This window comes from Podarcis liolepis, assembly GCF_965112155.1.
Source record: "Podarcis liolepis genome assembly, chromosome: 2".
In the NCBI taxonomy this organism is placed as follows: Eukaryota; Metazoa; Chordata; class Lepidosauria; order Squamata; family Lacertidae; genus Podarcis; species Podarcis liolepis.
Window position 1 is genome coordinate 31,465,038 of NC_139555.1, and position 20,842 is coordinate 31,485,879.

General features: G+C 45.5%; 1 protein-coding gene and 1 long non-coding RNA gene across 5 annotated transcripts; one reads left to right on the top strand and one right to left on the bottom strand.

Moving 5' to 3' along the window:
- Positions 1 to 4,875: 4,875 nt before the first annotated feature.
- Positions 4,876 to 19,049, bottom strand: TMC8 (transmembrane channel like 8). Of its 4 annotated transcripts, none has more exons than XR_014522039.1 (17): positions 18,760 to 19,048; positions 16,550 to 16,710; positions 15,550 to 15,698; positions 14,504 to 14,656; positions 14,296 to 14,375; positions 13,683 to 13,822; positions 12,543 to 12,690; positions 11,575 to 11,745; positions 11,120 to 11,268; positions 10,013 to 10,136; positions 9,250 to 9,347; positions 8,079 to 8,262; positions 6,904 to 7,034; positions 6,665 to 6,820; positions 5,672 to 5,750; positions 5,167 to 5,521; positions 4,876 to 5,096 (listed from the first exon to the last, which is right to left on the bottom strand). XR_014522039.1 is itself a non-coding variant. In XM_083486986.1 (17 exons), the coding sequence occupies exons 3-17, from the start codon at positions 16,696 to 16,698 to the stop codon at positions 5,459 to 5,461; spliced, it is 1,974 nt and encodes a 657-aa protein (XP_083343112.1). In that variant the 5' UTR covers positions 16,699 to 16,710; positions 18,254 to 18,357; positions 18,760 to 19,049; the 3' UTR covers positions 4,876 to 5,458. The 4 variants fall into 4 exon arrangements, 3 of the variants coding, with proteins under 3 accessions (XP_083343112.1, XP_083343111.1, XP_083343113.1); XM_083486986.1 differs by adding an exon at positions 18,254 to 18,357 and having other exon boundaries at positions 4,876 to 5,521; positions 18,760 to 19,049; XM_083486985.1 differs by having other exon boundaries at positions 4,876 to 5,521.
- LOC310699341 lies at positions 16,719 to 18,547 on the top strand. Its single transcript, XR_014522045.1, has 2 exons — positions 16,719 to 16,819; positions 18,428 to 18,547. It is a non-coding gene; the product is annotated as an uncharacterized lncRNA (long non-coding RNA).
- Positions 19,050 to 20,842: the final 1,793 nt, after the last annotated feature.

A 20,842-nucleotide genomic window follows, 5' to 3' on the forward strand; every position in this document is an offset into this window, starting at 1 on the left:
GAACTAAGGTGCAAGACGTACTTCAGGGATAGAGAGTCTCAGGCGGGCCCGGAGCTTTCCCCAACCTACAACCCTGCCCAGGCTACACCCCTCCTCACCAGCGCCGTTTCATACCCTTTTAGATATTTGTTTTTTGCTCGCTCTTTCAACTTTGACAATGCCTCTTTGCTTCTCTGGATGGAGCACAGAGACCCCATCAGCGCTATGCGTTTAAAGCTGGATGCCACTAAAGAACCCCCCCCCCCAAATAATAATAATCCTGGGAACTGTAGATTAAGAGTGATGGTGGAGGTTAGGAGACCCCCTTTCCCCACCAGAGAGCTGTAATTCCTAGCATCCCCTAGAATAGAGTTTGAATGGGGATTGTAACTTTGTGATAGGAAGAGGAGGTCTCCTAACAATGCTCAGCATCTTTAACGGACTACAGTTCCCAGGATTCTCTGGGTGAAAGCCACGACTGCTTAAAGTGCTATGGCGCTACTTTACACGAATAACGCAGATGGGGTCAGAGTGCGGTGTGCGCAAGTAGAAACTAGTCTACCGTACAAAGGAAAAAATAGAAAACCGTATTTCAGCTTGTCTCTGCCTTAGATCTTATTTTGGTGTACAAAGGCATGAAAACGTCAGTTCCTCATTTATACTGTTCCATGCTAAATTAAAGACTGAGAACTAGAAAGAAGGATCTGGACATCAGCTTAAATCTCATACTGCATGCAGTGAGTCTTGTTGCAGGCACATTCATTTAAGAAACGAGGCAGACTTTACCCCTCTCCCCCCCCCCCGTCTAGTACCCTCCCCAAATCTTCTCTGGAAGGTTGGGGAAACACCTAGGACAGATTTAGGTAGTGCACTGGGGAGGAGAGGGGAGGGAGTGAAGTTCCTTTGCACTGGCAGTAATCCTTGTGCTAACAGAATGCAACCCCATACATTTTAAGCACATGGCTTCCCCTAGAGAATTATGCAGGGCTGCCATACGTCCAGATTTTCCCTGACATTACGGGATTTCAAAGGCAGAAGTGACATGGGGGGGATTTCTGCAGTAGTTCAACAACATCTGGAGACCCAAGGTTGAGAAAGGCTGGAAGAGATCATAGAAGCGGGAAGAGAAACCAGACCCAGACGGTGGGATTCCCCCAAAGAACCATGTCAGTGGAAGCGTTGCACAAAGGTGCTTTTCCTAATCTCTTCCCATTCATGGGCCCTCTCAAATTGTCTCGAGGGTGGGGGGAGAATTCTTAAAACAAGTGCACAGGATGAATTGTTTCTGGGAAGCTGAAATGCTTTCTCCGACAGAATGTTTGTAATAGTGCAGTGTTGAATTCCACCCCGAGTGGAATTCTTGAGGCAATCAGACATCACTCTTGCTTGCAAGCTAAGAGACCATTTCACATAAAAACAAGTAGCTTTGCAAGTGTTGATTTTTCTTTTCTTTGTCTGTGTTTGTAGATTAATACCATTTCAAAATCATTTTGAACTTGTCCAATTTATGGCTATTTAGCTCACCTGATGGGGAGACCCCAGTGGACTTCAGGCTTGCACTTTTACGCAGGGCAGTAGGATCCCTGTTAGAGAGTGTTGGGGTTATACTATAAAAAACAACCCCTCCCCAAACAAAATCCGAGTAGACCACAGGAAGACTTTATTATGATTATGCTGCACCTTTTTTTTGCACCACAGAGGTAGCTGAAAGTAGCATAGATTCATTGTAAAAACCAAGCTTGTTGAGAGGTTTGCTCTGTGAAGGATAAAACGGATCTAATTTTTATTTTATTTTTAAATTAAAAATTGAAACTTAGAATCTCCTAATGAGCTACAGTCCCCTGAACTAGAGTGACGAAAGGAGGGAGTATTCCATATGAATTCCTTGGCAGAGAAAAAGAAGATGAAGGTGATAATTGGATGGGATTAGTACAATGGATGGAAAACACCTAGGAAATCCAATTTCTTGCCACAGCTTTGTCCAAAAACAACGGAGACAACAATCATCACTGTCCTAAATCTGTCCTAAATCAGAGAAGAAGAGCTGAATGTGCTATTCAGCTCTCAGAACTGATGTTTTATCTGCACATTTGTTTGTTTGTTGAAATATTTCTGTCCCACCTAAAATTCCAGAGGGAGACAAAATATGGTCTTAGCTGCCCTAGGAAACAGAATCAACGTACCCATATTTTTCGCCCTATAGGGCGCACTGGCCCATAGGGCGCACCTACCGGTAGGTTTTTTTGGGGGGGGAATAAAGAAAAAAAATTATTTCCCCCCCAGGCGCGGGGCTGGGGCGGGGGAAGCCCAAGCTTCCCCCGACCCCAGCCCCCAGAACAGGCTGCTATCCGCAAGCCTTGGGAGCCCAGCGGGAAGTCGCGCCGGGCTCTCCAGGCTTGCGGATAGCTGCCTGAAGCCCAGGGTGCACTCCACTCCGCTCCCCGGGTTTCGGGCTGCAGGCTGCTGTCCGCAAGCCTTGGGAGCCCGGCGGGAAGTCGCGCCGGGCTCCCAAGGCTTGCAGATAGCTTCCTGAAGCCTGGAGAGCGAGAGGGGTGGGTGCGCACCGACCCCTCTAGCTCTCCAGGCTTCAGCAAAAGCCTGCATTTGCGCCATAGGACGCACACACATTTCCCCTTCATTTTTGGAGGGGGAAAAGTGCGTCCTATAGGGTGAAAAATACGGTAAGTAATGTCTGAACGATGCATATAAAACAGCAGTGAGGAGCCTGTTGTTAGACTCTGACTCCCATCACTCCATCCAGGTCTAGTGTCACAACAGGGATGATGGGAGTTGTAGTTCCCCCACCTTTGACAGAAGGCCAGAGATCTCATTTGGTGAGGAGGAACAAGAAGCTTTATCCAGCACTGGCCCAGTACAGGGAGCAAAGAATAACCATTCAGTATAGAGTAGCCCAGCCTGGTCTCTCAGTAGAAACATGGCTAGTGCCAGAGGTTGCCATAACCCAGGCTCCCTAAGCCCATTCACCTCCTCAGAGCCATTGCTGCCTTCTTGACCTTCTTGAGAGCCAGTGTGGTGTAATGGTTAAGAGCGGTAGACTCATAATCTGGGGAACCGGGTCCGCGTCTCCGCTCCTCCACATGCAGCTGCTGGGTAACCTTGGGCTAGTCACACTTCTTTGAAGTCTCTCAGCCCCACTCACCTCACAGAGTGTTTGTTGTGGGGGAGGGAGGGAAAGGAGATTGTTAGCCGCTTTGAGACTCCTTAGGGTAGTGATATAGCAGGATATCAATCCAAACTCTTCTTCTTCTTCTCTTGGCATGGAGACCAGCCAGGTCAGAGGTAACGGGGCACTATATTGGTAGAACACTGCACTAATAATAATAATAATAATAATAATAATAATAATAATAATAATAAATTATTTATACCCCGCCAAGACCGGGCTCAGGGCGGCCAAGTGAGGCTGTCCCCCATATAATTTCCTGTGGTGGAAAAGAGGATTATGGGTTGTTCTCTTAGTTTATATACCCAATTCTCCTTCACACCTCTTGACAGTTGAAAGACACCCATAAGGATACGGTCAGCTGCCAGGTGAAAAAACCTTAGCCCACATCCTCTGCAGCTGTTTCCTGAAAGGCTGATTTAATTTTCTTTGTAAGATGTAACTTAGTGCCTCTAAGTCGTTTTTGCTAGTACATTCGTCTAGGACATCTCTGGGTTCACTGGGCTGGCTTTTCTGGAGGCAAAACCATTTAAAGCCCTGGTTCTTTAAATGGTCTGAGAGCACATGAGGTTACCGCCTAGTAGTTTGTTGCAGGGCAAACTATAAGCACTGCAAATGTGAATTTAAAAAGCAAAGGCAAAGACATTTAATAAGAGTTCTTAAGAGACAGGTACAACAAATGGTTTAGCTGTATAGAACACCCAATCCCTCTGACTGCTGGAATCTGTGCCTAACTAAGCCCTCTCCAGACATTACCCATACTGTTCTGTTTCTTTGTAAAGAACATGTCAGGTATCCGTTCAGAGAGTCTGAGAGTGCCACATTATAAACAATGCATTACATACTGTAGTTACTGGACGAACTTGCAGGAACCCCCCGTTGCACACAACATGCAGCAAGAAGAGAACACGAGGCTTGAATCTTAGACAACAGCATGAATTCACATATAGCCAGAGGCAAGACTGTGCGTACACTTTGTATGAAGATATCTGCCGCTTACAGTCTTAAGTGGGGGGAGTGTTGCTAATAGATACAGAACACAGGGGAAGGTATGAAAGGTTTGGACCGCAGTTTCCAAGTTTGCCTCTGACAGAGAGGTACAACATGGTGGGAGTGTATGTTTTAACACAGAGGTTTTCAACCTTTTTGGGCCCACAGCTCCCTTGACCAACTACATTCTTTCTGCGGCACCCCTGTGGGGCTCAGGAGCCCAGTTATGTCACCCCTTGCCTGGAGAGCTGGCAGCCCCTCACTCCTTTTCAAACACCATCCCTTCTGGAGTGTTTCCTCAGCCTCCTCTCTTCTCCCCTCTCCTTGGGAGTCCTCTTGGAAGCTGCAGCTGCCGCCCCGGTCTATGAGATGCCTCCCCTGTCCTAAAGAGAGATGTCTCCTCACACTTCCCTACAGGAGCCTGGCCAGCCAGCCCCAGAGGCACCAATCCCCTGGGGAGCTTGTAGCCAGGGCTACTGCAACCAACAGCCGCAACATGAGAGGGCATCAGAGGAGGAAGTGAAGGAAAGAGGGGCAGTGTTGCCCGTGGGACCCCTGACCATCATTCAAGGCACCCCAGGGCACGCTGGTTGAAAACCACTGTTTTTGCAGATTGACGTATGTTGGTTTAGGACTATGCAAGCATCCAAGTTATGCAGAACTCTTCATGTGATTGTCAATCTGATCCACATTGTGTACAACACACGACTCATATACCAATGCCCTCTTGACATTTATTAGACAAAGGATTTGTTTTATTTTGCAATACCAAAAGATCATAATCCAGTTAGTAAGCAATCCACCTCAGTGAGGACTGGTGACATACTCAGTTTCAAATTTTTGTTGAATTAGAATTACTTTGGCATGATAAGGCTGTATATATTCTTGCCATACACCTTGCTCTTTCCCCAAAACATCATTTTCAGGCCTGCAGGAACTTGTTCTAACATGAAGTTGGCCAAATAAGGTACAGCAACTCACAGCGAAGATATGATATTAGGTACTAAATGTACATCCCAGGGACCTGTATGCACAGTGAAAAAGTATGTATTGTACCTATCTAAAAGATAAAGGATATGATAGGGTAGTTCTATGAGCCAACTTGTGTTCACAGGAAAATGAGGTCTTCCAGCATATAATGTTCAAATCACTCTCGGGGGCTTCTTTTGCTTCTTTAATCCAGATATGCTTTGACCATTCTGTGGTCTTTGCTTTCCTCAGGAGCAAGACCATTTTCTTCCTGCCTGTTGCCCTGCCACCAGAAGTTTTCATCCTCTGGGAGGCCTTTCCCCCCTGCAACCCAACTCACAGTTGTTTCACCAGCCGCTGAGCCAGCTTCCTCACTAAACACCATTTCTCCTTGACACACTGGACAGAGGAACAAAAGGAGAAACAGGTTACATAACCTAACATTACATGAGCCAGAGAACAGATCATCACACAGTCACAGGTTACCAGAGGTGCATGATTATTGCACGCCATCTGGCATCCTTCTGTAACATTGCAGGACCACTTTACCTGCACACGTTGCCTCTTGAGCCTTTCAATGGTGTGTCTGTTTGCTTGCACCTGAGAAACGTACACTGTAAGGATGAGGCTATGGAAGAAAAAAAGAGGCCATCACACCAATAGTTTGTGGAATATTGGTTCCCACTTACACACCAGGCTAGACAGGGAAACGGGATGCTACCTGCAAAAGGCTGGGTGAGTTCAAAACCATCTGCTAGGTTAAATTTAATCAAGGTTAAACTGAGAAATAACAATCTGTTTTAGAGCATTTGTAGTTGGGTCACTCACCAGGAGCCTCTTTTTCCTGCTAGTAACATCAAGGCATCAAAGTGATGATCAGGTGTGCTAGCAAATGTCTGATGCTGATGCTATTAAAAAATTCCATCCTTGACTCTTATACTGGTCTCCCATACAAGGGATCGACCAGCTCCACACCTGCTTAGTTCAGCTGCAGCATCTGCTTCCGGACCACTCAATGGATACACAGCTACACTATCATGTATAGTTACACAGAGGCCTGCCAGGACTCTGACATTTCCTAAAATATTGGTACAGTAATTTTTTCAAATGTGACTCTTCATTTGCCAGAACTATGGGACTTTCATTAACTAAAAAAAAAAAGGGGGGGAGCTACACTCCTTTTTCATTAGTGGCAAAGTTTCCATTGAAATTACACACTGTGATCACAATCCAACACTGAGGTGTGCTTGAGCCACCTTCCTTTTGGGGTGGAGCAGTAGAATTAAGAATTAGTGTTTACAGAGGACAGGTCTCTTGCTCAAGTGGCCCTGAGTGGTCAGGCAGATGGTCAGATTTAGCTTGAAAGGAGCTGTGGAGGCTGTTCTGTGCCTGGAAAGGCCAGTGACGGTAACACACCACTTTTGCAACAGGGTCCAGGCCAAGAAACAAGGAGGTTGCTTGCCTTGCAAATAATTCAACAACATATGGCCAGCCCTCCCTCCTTTGGAATTCCTCCATCCATGTCCCTCCCAAAGTACCCACCTGAGTACCATCAGAAGTAAGAAACAGAAGACATTGGATGTCACATAGCTCAAGGTACGTTGTGTTGACATGGGTAAATGGGACAAAGCCTCAGGTACGGCCTTCCATGGAGTTGAATAATTAGCAAAAAGCCCACAAGCTTGGGATGGAGAGACCCTGGGAGGAAAAAAGAATGACTGTCAGAATATAGGCTTCATCAACCCCATACTCTTAAGATGCTCAACCACCTCGCAGCTCACCTACTGATGACATAGCCCAGAGGGATGCAGGCCTGGAAAAGGCCTAAGAGTAGCATGATCTGGAAGAGGAATTTAGAACGGGATGCTCGAAACAGCTGAGTTGAAGGCTGGCAGTTCTGGAACAAGGTGTACTGTGGGTGAGAAAAAGAGACAGATTGAGCATGCCTCCTGAACCCTCACACATTCCCAGAGATATAAAACCCATGAGGCTTTGCAGAAGGATGACTGCCTTGGGGTGGGGAGAGAGAGAGTGAAGGGCCTTCATTAGGAAGCAGTTGCTTTTATACCATACTTCCTGGGATTCAGCCAGCAACTTCAGTCCCCCCGAAACATGTGGCTCCTTGACCCCAAAGGCGAACAACTCCAATACCACTTTCAAATATATTGCTAAAGCCTTCACATCAGAGCTGCAAACATATATTGAAACACCCCATGAAGAATCATGGGAACTGCAGTTTACCCCTCACACAACTACAATTCCCAGCACACTTAAGAAATGACAGTGCCCATGATTACTTTTTTGTGGGGGTGCTTTAAATTATGATTTATATGCAGCCCAGGTGTTCACAGTACCTAGGGCCAGGTTGCACCCAACCTGCTACAGGCAGGTTCAGTGGCTTCAAATGCATACATGCTAGCAACAACTGTGGGCAGGATGAGGTCAGTAACCATCAAAGTGAAGGTCTGAGTCTGGGTGGGACTGCCTCCAAGAGAGGTGAGTTCAGAGAAGCAAGTTCCTTACTCTCGCCTCTGGTCTTCCTGTGTGGGTTGCTTGCTACTACCAGCAATTTCTCTGGTTTGAGAGTTTGTAACTCCCGGACTCCTCTACAGTCTCTTAGCCAGGATCAGGGCCAGATCCACAACCCACGTCATGATGGGCATGATAGGTACTCTTTGTGTGTACTCTCAAACACCCACACATACACACATGTATACACAACCTTTACCTTTTTCAATAACGTGCAGTGAATTTTTTCATAGGGGAACAGTTAGGGCGAGAGACACCAGCTTGCAAGGGCGATTGGGGGCGGGGCTGATGTCACACCCATGAACATCATGCCTGCCTCCTTACCTAAGCTGGACAGAAGCTTCCCAGGCTTTGGGAATGAGGCGCCAGAGGAACATTAAGGGGACTAGCCTAGTCCCCCTTAGTCCAATGACCGCATGCCGCTGACCTTTTTTATATAGAATGTGAAGAAGACGAAGACACAGGCAAGCAAAGGCAGAAGTGGGCAGAAGAAAATCCCGATCCATATGACTGTTTGAGCTGCTACAATATCCAGTACATTGTGAGGCACCAGGAACTCTTCTTTGCCAAGCCACTGAGCCAGTCCACAGGAGGAATGCTTAGCAATCAGTCTGAGAGAGAGAGAGAGAGAGAGAGAATTAATTCAGAGGCCGCAGGCATAACCTCTTCCAATAACTGCAGCTGGGTATCATGCCTGAATTCTGCCTCTTTTGCATAGGGAGCACATATGCTTATTCTCCCTTACTAAAAGCACCCTGCAGTCAACAACGATACAATGGGCAGATCCGCACATTTAAAGCATGTGACTTTGCCCAAAGAAGTCAAGCTTCCCCCTCACAGAGCTACCGTTTCCAGCATCCTTAACAAAGCACAGTTCCCAGGATTCTTTGGGGGAGGTCACGTGTGTTGAATATGCTTTGAATGCAGAGCATGCAGCTGCCCAATGACAGCTACCCTGCAACTGGACCACCTGGCATCACTACTGGGAGGCAGGAAGATGAGATAAAAATACCTGTAGATCAGGGGTAGTCAATGTGATGCCTTTTGGGTATGTATGTTTTTTGGCTCCAGTTCCTATCACCTCCAGCCAATCTAGCCAGTGGTCAGCGACAATGAGAGTTATAGTATAACAATGTATGGCGTGCATCATGTTGGCTATCCCTGCCATACATAATACTTTCCCAAGGAAGGAATGGCCTGCCCATTTGTGGAAAGAAAAGGCTGAATGAGGGCTTAACCACAGTTAAATTCCCTCCATGCTTTCCAGGGAATGTCCGCACTTTAAAGCTCTGCATCCAAGCACCCTTTTTTGTTTTGTTCAAGCTTTCCCAGGAAAACCCACTCTTTAAAGCTCAATTGGAGCACACGACAGTCCATGGAAAACCCGAATAGCCATTTGCTCTGATACAGCTTTAAAGATTTCACAGGGAAAGCTCTGGAACAAAAAAGGTGTGCTCAGACACAGAGCTTTAGAGTGCAGACCTGTGCCTGGAAAGAGTGGGCAAAAGGTAAGTATGGAAAAGTCCTGGGTTAGGCCAAGAATCAAGGAAACCAGGAAAGTAGGGTGGACTAGTATTAGTTATGATCTCTTGCCTCACCTCCGGGGCAGGCTGATAAGGAAAGCAGATCCCAAGGTGGTCAAGAAACTGAAGAGGGTCATCTTGTACATCTCTTGTCCAATGTGGGTTTCCCAGCACTGCATGCACAATCAGGAGAGAGATAATGTCTTATGATGAGTATATGGAAGGAAAAAAGAAAGAGAAGGGGAAAAAGGAATCCTAGGCATGTCAGGCACATTATTATAAGCATAGCACAGTATATGGTGTTAAATGAAAAAAAGAAAAAAGAAAAAAAAGCTAAGTTCACATGCACAATACAATGTTATATAGGTAATAGAATGTATGGAGAATTGTTGTATAAGTTGCAAATTTCTAACACATTAATAACCCCAAATCCGGCGGACTTTAATTGCTAATGATCAACCAGGCTTTCCTCATTGCTGGAATTGGGATCAAACAAGGTGTGTGTTGGCGGGTGGGGTGGGGGTGGGGAGTGGGAATCTGCAAAATAAGTGAAAAATGATACATTGACACGCAGACAAAAGAAGTACCAGGAAAAAGAATACTCAAAGATGTCTAGACAGCCGAAGAGCCATTCTAGAAATTGAAAACCAAGTTACGCAGCTGGGTGCTTAAAGGTGAAAGATACTTTTGTCACTGCACCAAGTCAAGGCTAACTAGCTCTTTGCCTTGCCAGCTAATCATACCTTGCTTTAGAAAACTTCGTACCCGAACACATTATGTCTGGGCCACATTTGCTCTAAACAGGAAAAGTTCAGCTGAAATATTCCATCCATGTCACCTGATAGAGTTTGTTGTAACCGCATTGGTGGCACTGAGGATCACTGCCGCTCCCTATGCATAGCACTCTGCGACCCAAGAAGAACATGAACATTCCCAGGCTGGACAGTTTCAGGATTACACACCTACGAGAGACCACAAGAGAGATTGGACCTGCACCTTACACTTGGTTCCCACCCCACTAATCCTACCATATAAGCCAGTGCTTGAGATTACCACCTGACCATGAATGGATCCAAATATCCATCTTACCACACATTTCCCCACACATCTGTCCCTAAAGTGGGGTGTTGCTTGGTCCTGATGCACTTTGCACTTCAAAACTTCTGAAAGATCTGGATCTTTTTAACATTCCACAATATATTTTTATAACAGCTGCTGCATTGCGTATCTTAAATCTGTATATATTTGGTTGTTCTTTGGGTTATGGCATTATAATCATAATTATTATGGGTGGCATTCAACTAAGTTTTACTCAGAGTATATCTATTTAAATAAATGAGCCATTTATTTTGAAGGGTTTACTCTGAGCACAATTTAGTCGACCGCTATCCTATTATTTTAGGAAGACAAAGGAATGGGGAATTTTGACAGTAAAAGAACTAAGGTATATTAGAAATGCATTGCTGATGTTCATAAACACATACATTACATGACAGCATTTCCCCTGAAAATATAATAATCTTTTTTGAACGGCACTCCTCAAGTTTTCTTTGTGTTTACTATTTGCCAACGGGAATCGATAAAATACACATTTTAAAAGTATATATTGTTGCTGTCGGCATCTGCCTGTCTCGGGAAGTATTGATTTTACTGCATTCCCGTTTGCCTGCTTGAATCATTGTGCCATTGTAAGGGGTATCAATCCCTTCTTGATTGTTCTGCTTCTTCCCTCATACTTTCACTGCCATATTTACAATAAAGGATATTGGGCTTGATGGCCGACTGGAGCAACTAGTGCTTCCCAACTTAGAAAGAGAGAATAGCGAAACTAAAACAAAGCATAAAAAACTCTGCTTGCAGCTCAAAGTAATTTAAGGCCTGCAAACTCCTTATACCACGAGAAATATATCTGCCCCAGGTTCCCCACCAAGATGAAAACAGCTACCTGACTAGGGTGAGGTTGACTTCAGTATTAGGAGAGTAGCCTTCCAACTGGGTCAAGACATGAAAAAGTAAAGGCAGGATGACATTCACAATGGAGATGACCACTGGTGGCAGGTACTGGCTCAGTACATCAAGGCTGGCAGCATTTTTCTGGAAGTACAGAGATGGATTTGTTATGGGGAGGCACATTTGTGCCTAGAATCAAAACACAGAGGAATATTTCCTGACCACTCAGTACCAAAACACGGTGCAAAAAGTCAGGACCATCAAACTTACTGACTTTTCAGAGCAGTACTTTCTGCTTACTGCGTGTCCGGCTTAATCCCTCACCCTAGCCCAGATTCCTGGTCCAGCTGCAGCAGCTGTTCTCCAAGAGCACACAGCTGAGTTCTGGATTGAGGTACAGCCACCCACAACCCCACTCTGACCCTGGCAAGGGATGAAGGGTTGTCCTACTTGACTGTGCCCCTGGGAAAACTCAGTGGCTGCGTAGATACAGTAGAAAGCAGCCCCTGTCAGCAGCAAGATGACACCATTGATCAGCAGGCGTAGCAGGTAGAGCTTAACAAGCTGCTTCCGTGTGCGCTGTTGGTTCTGCAGATGCCGGATCTGCTCTGCTAGGTCTATCTGTGAAGAGAAACCAAGTTGGTCACTTGCTATTTGTGCAGTTGAGCATGCAGAGGAGAGGTTTGCTTCCAGGCTTCAGCATGCAAAGGAGAGGGAAGACCCAGTCAATCTAGTAGGCGTGCACAGCCCAGGAGAGCCATAACACCTTGAGCACAGAAGGGACATAATAATCTGAGGCTAGAAAGAATGACTGAAACAAAGCAAAGCAATCCTTTGTTGCCTTGGGAAATGTCCTTTGAGGTGGGAACAGGAATTGAAGGATATGATTCCTGTTTCCCTTTGCTTGTTGCCCCTACAATGCTTGTTCTCTTTGCTTTCACCTGAGACAGGTATTGTTAATTGTTGCTGCCTGACTTGCAAGTGAAATAAGCAAGGAAGTTACACAGGGCCTGAAGAAAAGAAAATAATGGCACCTGTATAAAATTCTGCAGCTCCACTTGTGCAATAGACTTCTATGCATGCAACAGAACTTCCTCTTCCTCTCCCCTCAAAATCAGCTCCAGAGGGCTGGGAGACCTCCCAGAGCAGATTGAGGTGGGGTGGTACACAGTGGGAGGACAAGAAAAGGAAGCCTCATTATGCAAGCAGAACACCGCTTGTGCAACATTGGATTCAACCCTGGTTTGTTTGCTTTTTCAGTTCAGCCAAATTTAGGCAATGGCTGAGGTTTCGTCCAAAAATATTTTTTAAATGAATGGATGTGTATACATACTTGAAAGGATGACGCAGTGAAAGAGGTGGGACTTTTGAGGACATGAGGAAATTATCATGAAACCCGATAGGCAATTTCCATGTACCTTTAGGTGATTGTAAATATTCCTCTGTTTGAGGGTGGCTGCCTCTGGGCTTTGGATGCAGAAATCCCACTCTGTGAAGATCCTGGCACTGACACATGGTTTGAATTCCCACCGCAGCATCTGCCACCGGGCCACGCTGGCTACAATCCTGAATATTGGGACAGGAGTGAAGATTGTCACAGGCAAGCAAGACTTTTCTCCTAGCAAATTAATTCCTTTGCTCCGAGCAGTATATAGAACTCAGTGCGTTGCATAAGAAGTTCCACTGTGTCACTGCAGCGGGTCCAGCCCAAGATATGTGAATCAACATGGGAGTAACACCCAGTTTCCAGAAAGGAGATTGCAAGTCTGCACAGGGATATATGGTATGATGTGAAAGTGTGCAAATCAGTTGCAGGGGGTGATGAAGGCAGAAAAGATGAAACAGTTTAGGAATATTAGCTTGGTCCACTGATGGAGGATTACCTAGTGATGCTTCAGAGTAGGAATGTTTTCTGGGAATAGTAGGAAAATTTGATGGGAATGAGTTAGGGATGCAGAGTCTCAAGAAGACTGAGCTGATCTACTATGGCAGGATCTCAACACATAGAATGTTGTTGTAACATGAATAAATGCGAGACTTATTGGAGAAAAGGTAGGGAGTGAAGAAGGAAGAATAGATTTTTGCCCATCAATGTCTGATTAGATCAAACACTCTGTGAGAATGATTGGGCACTGGAATATGCTCCCAACAGAAAGTGTATAATTTCCATTCCAAGGGAATTTGAACATGCCAGGAATAGGTTAGAGCAGAAGTTGGGGAACTTGCAACCTTCCAGATGTTGCTGGATTACAGCTTCCAATGGGGCCAATGGGAGGTGAAGTTCAGTAACACCTGGAGGACCTCAGGCTCCCCATCCTTGGGTTAGAGAAATGTTATTCTGACTGTATGTAAGATATGGGAGTATATAACCTACTGAATTACTACAGGAAAGAGTCAGCATTTTAAGTGGGTCATCATAAGCCATTGTGTATGTAAATCCCTATTCATGAATCCACTCCCTTGCCCTACAACTCCTTGCTTCTCTCCTGCTCCTTTCGCCAAACCTCTGCTGTCAAGCCTAGAAAGGCCTGGGTCTCAGCCATCATCGGGGCCCTTACCGCCGGAGGATCCAAATGAGGCAGGCAAAGAAGTATCCCAGGATGCTAAGCAGGTATGCTAAGTGTACATTGTAGTGGTTCTTGCTATCCTGTGTTACATGATAAGCACCATAAAACAGGTACGAATACTCCAGAGAGCCCTAAGGATGGAACATAAGAGGAAATTACAAACCAGCCTTATGCTTGTAGATTAACCCAACTCATAACAGAGGAGTATGGAATCTGTGGGTCCTCCAGATGTCTGCAGGACTCCAACTCCTCTCACCTCTAACCACTGATTGACCATGCTGGCTGGGCCTCTGGGAGTCGCTGCCCAACAACACTTGGAGAGCCACTGCTTCCTGTCCACTGCCATAATACTTCTCTAAGGACTTTCTAAGTCTGAATCATAGAATGCAGTGAGTACAAAGTTTGGATAAGAACCACCACCCATTAATCCAACATTGTCCTTCCTGCTCAACTCCAAGCTATATTTGTCTTCCCAATTGCTCCATTTTTGTCCATTCTTTTTCACACACCCCATCTATAACCACTTGCTTAGGCAGCATTGCACCTTCATCGGACTCCCCTTTCCAGCACAGTAAACTCCAGTCTCTATTTCCAGCAGACTCACCTCCCCGGTGAAGATATCTTGGAATCGTTGCCAGGCAGATCGATAACTGACGTTACTGCTGTACTTCATGCATTCAGGATCTGGGGGGAAAGACTGGGTAGCTTTATAGCACTAGACATTCTGACACTTAGATGTCAGCATAGGATCTAATCCAGGTGGGATGTTGGGGAAAGCACAAATGCTCTTGGAAGTACCAGCAGAGGCTCACCTGCACGCAGACCTGTAGGAAATATCGTCGTATTTTGAGAAATGATAACAGGCAACAGTATGAAGCCTGTGGCCAGCAACACAGCCAGGAAGTTGATGAAGAGCAGGAACCTCAGGAAGGTAAAGTAGGACTGGATGCCAGGACCAAAGTTCCCTGTACAGTATGTTGAAGAGGATAGCAAAAGTGGGAAACACAGGAAGGCAAGCAGACAGGTATCAGAGGGGATGGGGAGGATGAAAGTGACACACAGGATAAATTCTGTCCCAGATCCACAGCCCTTTCTTCATTCACATGTAGTATTGCTACGTGGCTGGTTCCTATCTGGTCTGACAGGGGATTCTGCCTTCTGTGTCTACTTCAGTGCCAGTCAAGCAGAGGTTATCTTGCATTTTGAAACTTCACACATATCAATGAGCATAATAACCAAAGTGGGTAGTTTCTTTAGGAGAAAGAACTGCAAACGGCCTCCTCTCCCTAATGTACACAACAAATTCACAACTCCTTGGTTACCCTCTGCTAGAGGAAAGCAAGATTTATTTATTTGTCTTCTTCACAAACCATGTGGTCAACCAGCCTGCAGAGGTCTCCCTTGCCTCACACCAGTTAGAGATAGGTTATCTGTAGTCCAGTTGTTGTATTTAGTATATATAACCAGCAGCCCCTGCCATTTATAATACCAAGTCCCTTCTCAACACAGAGAGAACTTTATATTTTCTTCAAGTGCAGCTGTTGATCTGACGTCCTGCAAGTGGTGGACCCTGGGTTTCAAATACCAGGAGTGCCCTGTGCAATGCCAAAATTTGGCACCCCCAGCCTCTTGCACTCCATTCTAAAGCATAATTGCAATGTCCCCTGCGTTGCCCCCGAGGTTCTGCACCCAGTGTGACTGAACCAGTTGTGCTCGCCTAAATCTGCCTCTGATCCCACCCATTTTCCCTTTAGAAGTTGCCCCACCTTGTTTGCTGCCACTGGACCAAACTGATACCCCAGTGACATTCCTTGAGTAGATGAACTTTGAAAGGTGAAAAACCATTTCCTACTGTTACCTCCAATCTCATCCAGGGGAGGCTTCCAGAGCTGGAAGATCCTGACAAGGTTCCAGATTCCTTCTTGAAACTGCTTCTGGGCCCTGGATTGTCTCTGTCTCCAGACCACCCAGCAGGACACATCTCTCCCTGCAGATGCTCTCAGCTGCCTGTGAAAGGGAGAGTGGGCTGAGTTTAGAATGGGCCTTTTGAATCAGTGAAGCTTTGGGAGATGAGGTTAGGAGAGGACCACACGTCCCACCCCATCTTCCGGTTGAATATCTGCACCTACCTGCCTTACGCTGGGACAAAGCCTCCCTTTTGATACACTTCTGTTTTTAGTCAGCAGGTTCCTCTGCACTGCCAAGCTCCACTAATCCTTTATTTTATTACCTGTATTTCTTTGATGCTTCTGTGTCATATCAGAACCTGCTACAGTGGGATGGGGGAGCTTTTTCAGTCCAGGGGGGCTACATTCCTGTATGTGCAATCTTCTGTGTAGTGGCATCCCAGGGCTGGTAGGCAGGGCCAAGGGCAACTGTGAGTGGAACAATGACTGTGACTCTTCCCTTTGTACAGTTGACCACCAAAAATCCACAGGTTTTTACACCACTTGGCTGGGTTAAAGCAATATATCTATAGTAGAAACAAACTAGCTCTGTTGTGGGAAGGAAGGGAAGGGGGAACAAAAATTGTGTGCCTTTTCTTGCCAAGTACTGCGTGGTTTTAGCAACCAGCCTGCACAATTACATTCAATTACAGTGGTAACTCGGGTTAAGTACTTAATGCATTCCGGAGGTCCGTTCTTAACCTGAGACTGTTCTTAACCTGAAGCACCACTTTAGGTAATGGGGCCTCCTGCTGCTGCTGCAGGATTTCTGTTCTCATCCTGAAGCAAAGTTCTTAACCCGAGGTACTATTTCTGGGTTAGCAGAGTCTGTAACCTGAAGCGTATGTAACCTGAAGCGTATGTAACCTGAGGTACCACCGTACATACTAAATATGTGAGCTTGCTCCAGACCTGAGGAGGCGCTTCTCCTTCATGGAGCAGGGCAAGTCCTTGAGCAGCAACTCCTGGCTACCCAACTCCTCCAAGGAATCTTCTGTGCTGGAATCAGAGAGAGCATCGTGCTGGGCAAGTCTGTGCCTCAGGACTGGGGTGCCATCCATCGCTTGAGATCCCTGAAACAACAAGTGTGCACGTGTTAGGGTGTGAGGACCTGGGCACAGAATAAACCAGATGTGGGACACCTTTTTCAGCCTGAGGTCAGAACCCTCTGGAGGACAGAAGGTGAGCAGGGCCAGAGGCAAAAGTAGATGTGACTCTTGGGCTATGTCCAAATCAGTGGCTTACAAAGCAGTGAGGTTGTTTCCCCCTTGCTGCATTTTAAGTCACATTTGCACACCAGAGAGGGAGTGGGGATGTCTTCACCCACAGAACATTACTTTATTTGTTTCAATCGTGACCGCAGCTACCACCACCCCAAACTCCTGTTCATGAAGCTGTTATTTGTGCATGAGCAGTGGATGTCTCAAATGCACTCACCACAGCTTAACTGTGAAGTGAATGTGGCTTACGTTTTCTTTCTCTCTTTTTGCCAAATTATTTTATTGATTTTCCATAATTTTTAAACAAATTATAACCAAATGAATACAAATTTTTGAGAATGTGGCTTACGTTTTCAAATCAGATAGAAGCTGGTTTGAGGGGAAATGCATCAAACAGCAATATTTCTCAAGAAACTACAGTAGGCATAGGTAAACTCGGTCCTCCAGATGTTTTGGGACTACAATTCCCATCATCCCCAGCTAATAGGACCAGTGGTCAGGGATTGTAGTCTCAAAACATCTGGAGGGCTGAGTTTGGCTATGCCTGAACTACAGGATAGATGTCGATTGTGGCCAACATCTGTACATGGACGGCTTCAAACACCGGCGGTGGAAGCCACCGTTGCCAGAGTAAATGGTAATGTGTACACAGCTTTGCCTTTATATAGTAGGCTGCATTCCAGCCACACAAAACTCAAAGGCTTCTACATACAGATGCACATCTCTCTATCCAGGCAAACAAACAATATTTTCTCTATTCAATGACACTTTCCGGGCCACACAAAAACCCTAGGGGGGTACAGAGCAGGGTTGGTGAAGAATATGGCCTAGGAAGAATACCAGGAGCCATAAAGAGAGGCCTGGAAGGCTGAATTTAGCCCCCAGGTCTGAACTAAAAAATTATCCCTCAACCTGAATACCTGATACCTCCATTATAATTTGAATGTATCTGCTAGCTGCAGACCACAAAAAAATACCACACAACACTCCTAATGTACTATGACTGCCTTTTAGGCCGCAACTACAGCCCAAATTCTAATTTGTTCCGCTTCATGTTTGACTGAAAATTGGGAAGATAGCTAAAGTAAATTAGGATTTCAACATCTGCTAGTAAAATGATAAAATGGCTGTTTCACATTTAAAGGTGCATATTGTGGTGAAGCATTTAAATAAACAACAACCACAGAATCTTGAACAGCCTCCTAAAAACATATCGCAGCCCATTTTTTGAAAAAAGATGGGGCAAATTTTAGTATGGCAGGGTACAACACGCTAAGATAATATTGTTTTTAAGAGATATTGATGCCTCTTTCCTAGAGTGCAACTCTATAAAGGAAGCATCAATAGGCCTTCAATTTACTGTTATCCTAATCCTGTGTTGTGATAAACAATGCACACCAGTTAGAGCCAACTTGCAGCTATTGGGTGCAGTTCTGTTCACGTTCCAGTTTACACAGACAGCCCCAGTCCTCAGGTCAGCTGTCTGCTGAGTCACCACCACTGAGAGGAAATGGAAGAGAGAGAAAACAGTATCACTGGCACTTAATTTTCCTTTCTGTTTTTACCCTAGGTGGCTGTTCCCTTTCACAGGATTTTCACACATCTACGTGGGTCAGTTGGGCACAGAAGAACAACTGTTCACCCCTGTCTGTGCTATTCCTGCTGAAATAAAGGCTACACATTCACTTTGTACCCTTGCATGTATACACACCATACACAAGCACAAGACTCCCCCCCAAAAAAATCCTGGGAACTATAGTTCACCCTTCATAGAGCTGCAATTCTCAACACCCCTTGACAATCTACAGTTTCCACCATACCATTCCCAGGATGCTTTGGGGCAAGTCATGTGCTTTAAATGTATGGTGTTGCATGCGGCCTCTGAAAAAGGAAGCAACTCACCCCTTGTCCTTTTAGCTTCTTATCATCTATCACCACTACAGCACCACACCAAATCCAGTCAACCTGAAGGACAGTTCTGGCGATACAACTCTCCTGTGGATTAGAGAACCAAACAGAAGTACAGCGTCTTCATCCTAGCTGTGGGTTTTTGCTTGCTTATCTGTGGAGATGCTAGTGGCAAGCCCATGTGACAGGAAGACGCAATTTCCTGTATCGCAGCAAGTCATCGTGTTGGGTTCATACATTGCACTTGGTAGATTACACTTGTTGGAGATGGTAGATATGAATACGTTTTTGCGTTTCTTTTTCTAGTTCTTTTAAACTGCCAGGCCAACACTATGTTAAAGGTAAAGGTAAAGGTAAAGGGACCCATGACCATTAGGTCCAGTCGTGACCGACTCTGGGGTTGTGGCGCTCACCTCACTTTATTGGCCGAGGGAGCCGGCGTACAGCTTCTGGGTCATGTGGCCAGCATGACTAAGCCGCTTCTGGTGAACCAGAGCAGCACACAGAAACGCCGTTTATCTTCCCGCCAGAGTGGTACCTATTTATCTACTTGCACTTTGACATGCTTTCGAACTGCTAGGTTGGCAGCAGCAGGGACCGAGCAACGGGAGCTCACCCCATCGCGGGGATTCGAACCGCCGACCTTCTGATCGGCAAGTCCTAGGCTCTGTGGTTTAACCCACAGCACCACCCGCATCCCAATGCTATGTTAGAACTGCTTAATTTTCCATTACAGTATATTTAAAAAGCTTATTTGAAGTATAATTCCACTTTCTTCCCCCTTTCTACCATTCCCCATCCCCTCAAGTTTCCCTGGGAATCAGCATTTTGTTTACATCAGGGATAGGGAACCTGTGGCCCTCCAGATGTTATTGGACTACTACTCCCATCGCTGGCTGGGGCTGATGGGAGTTGGAGTCCAGCAACACGCTGCAGAGCCGCAGGTTGAGAGGGCTGATGCAGCAGTTCTAAGCTTGCAGATGCACAACGCAGTCATAAATATGTTTACTTGGAAGGAGATCCCTCTGAGTTCAATGGGGTTTACTCCTAGGTTAGCAAATGTAAGGTTTCAGCTTTAAAATGTTTCAACAGACATTTCCTCTTCCCAGGGAATCCTGGGAATAGTCCTGAGGGAGAATAGGTTATTTGACAGAGTTGTTAGTGCTGTCTCACCAAACTACAGTTCCCAAGATTCTTTGGGGAAATAGAAGCTTGTTACTTTAGTATAAATCTGATATAGGTTGCAATGTAGCATATCCTGTTAGTGAGGCAAGCATATGTAGAGCGAAGTTTCCTGTAAAGTGTAGCTATGCAGAAACCTTCCTTTTAGGCAACTCAGACCCCATTTTGAACTTTACATCTAAAGCAGTATCACAGACCTTCCAAGTGTCCCTATTTTCCAGGGACGAACCTGTTTTAGAGAAGCCATCCCGGTTACTGATTTGATCCTGGAATGTCTTTTTCCTTAGGATGTCCCTATTTTCAATGGAGAAATGTTGGAGGGTATGGAGTTATCCAACCCCTGAGCCATCTAAAGGCAATCCCGTATAGGGAAGTATTTTTTTAAAAAAAGTTTAATGTTTTATTATGTTTTCTTATATGTTGGAAGCTACCCAGAGTGGCTGGGGCAACCTAGTGAGATGTGTGGGGTATAAATAGTAAAATTACCACTGCGGAATGGGACGTCCCTATTTTCATTGGAGAAATGTTGGAGGGTATGGTATCATGCTGCTTTAAGCAGTCATGGCTTCTCCCAAGGCATCCTGGGAAGTTAAGGATGCTAAGTTGATAGGATAACCCTATTTCCCTCACAAAGCTACAATTCCTAGAGGGGTTTAACAATCACTCCCTTTACCCAGTGAATTCTGGAAATTGTAGCTCTTTGAGGGGAATAGGGGTTTCCTAACAACTCTCAACACCATTAAGAAGCCACAGTTCCCAGAATGCTTTGGGGGAAGAAATGACTGTTTAAACTGGTATCATAGTGCTTTCAATGTATAGAGCAAATGTGGCCTTAGAAAGGATTATGATGATGATGGCGAAAAGAGTGATCAGTACATCTTTTCCCATTGTACAA

What these genes read in the sequence shown, in the direction of transcription:
- TMC8 (XM_083486986.1), bottom strand. Translation starts at nt 16,698, where the DNA reads ATGGATGGCACCCCAGTCCTGAGGCACAGACTTGCCCAGCACGATGCT. An exon ending in GTCAACCTCACCCTAGTCAG is followed by an intron (nt 10,137 to 11,119) that starts GTAGCTGTTTTC and finishes GGTCTCTCGTAG; the next exon opens with GTGTGTAATCCTGAAACTGT. An exon ending in TCAAGAGGCAACGTGTGCAG is followed by an intron (nt 5,522 to 5,671) that starts GTAAAGTGGTCC and finishes TCCTCTGTCCAG; the next exon opens with TGTGTCAAGGAGAAATGGTG.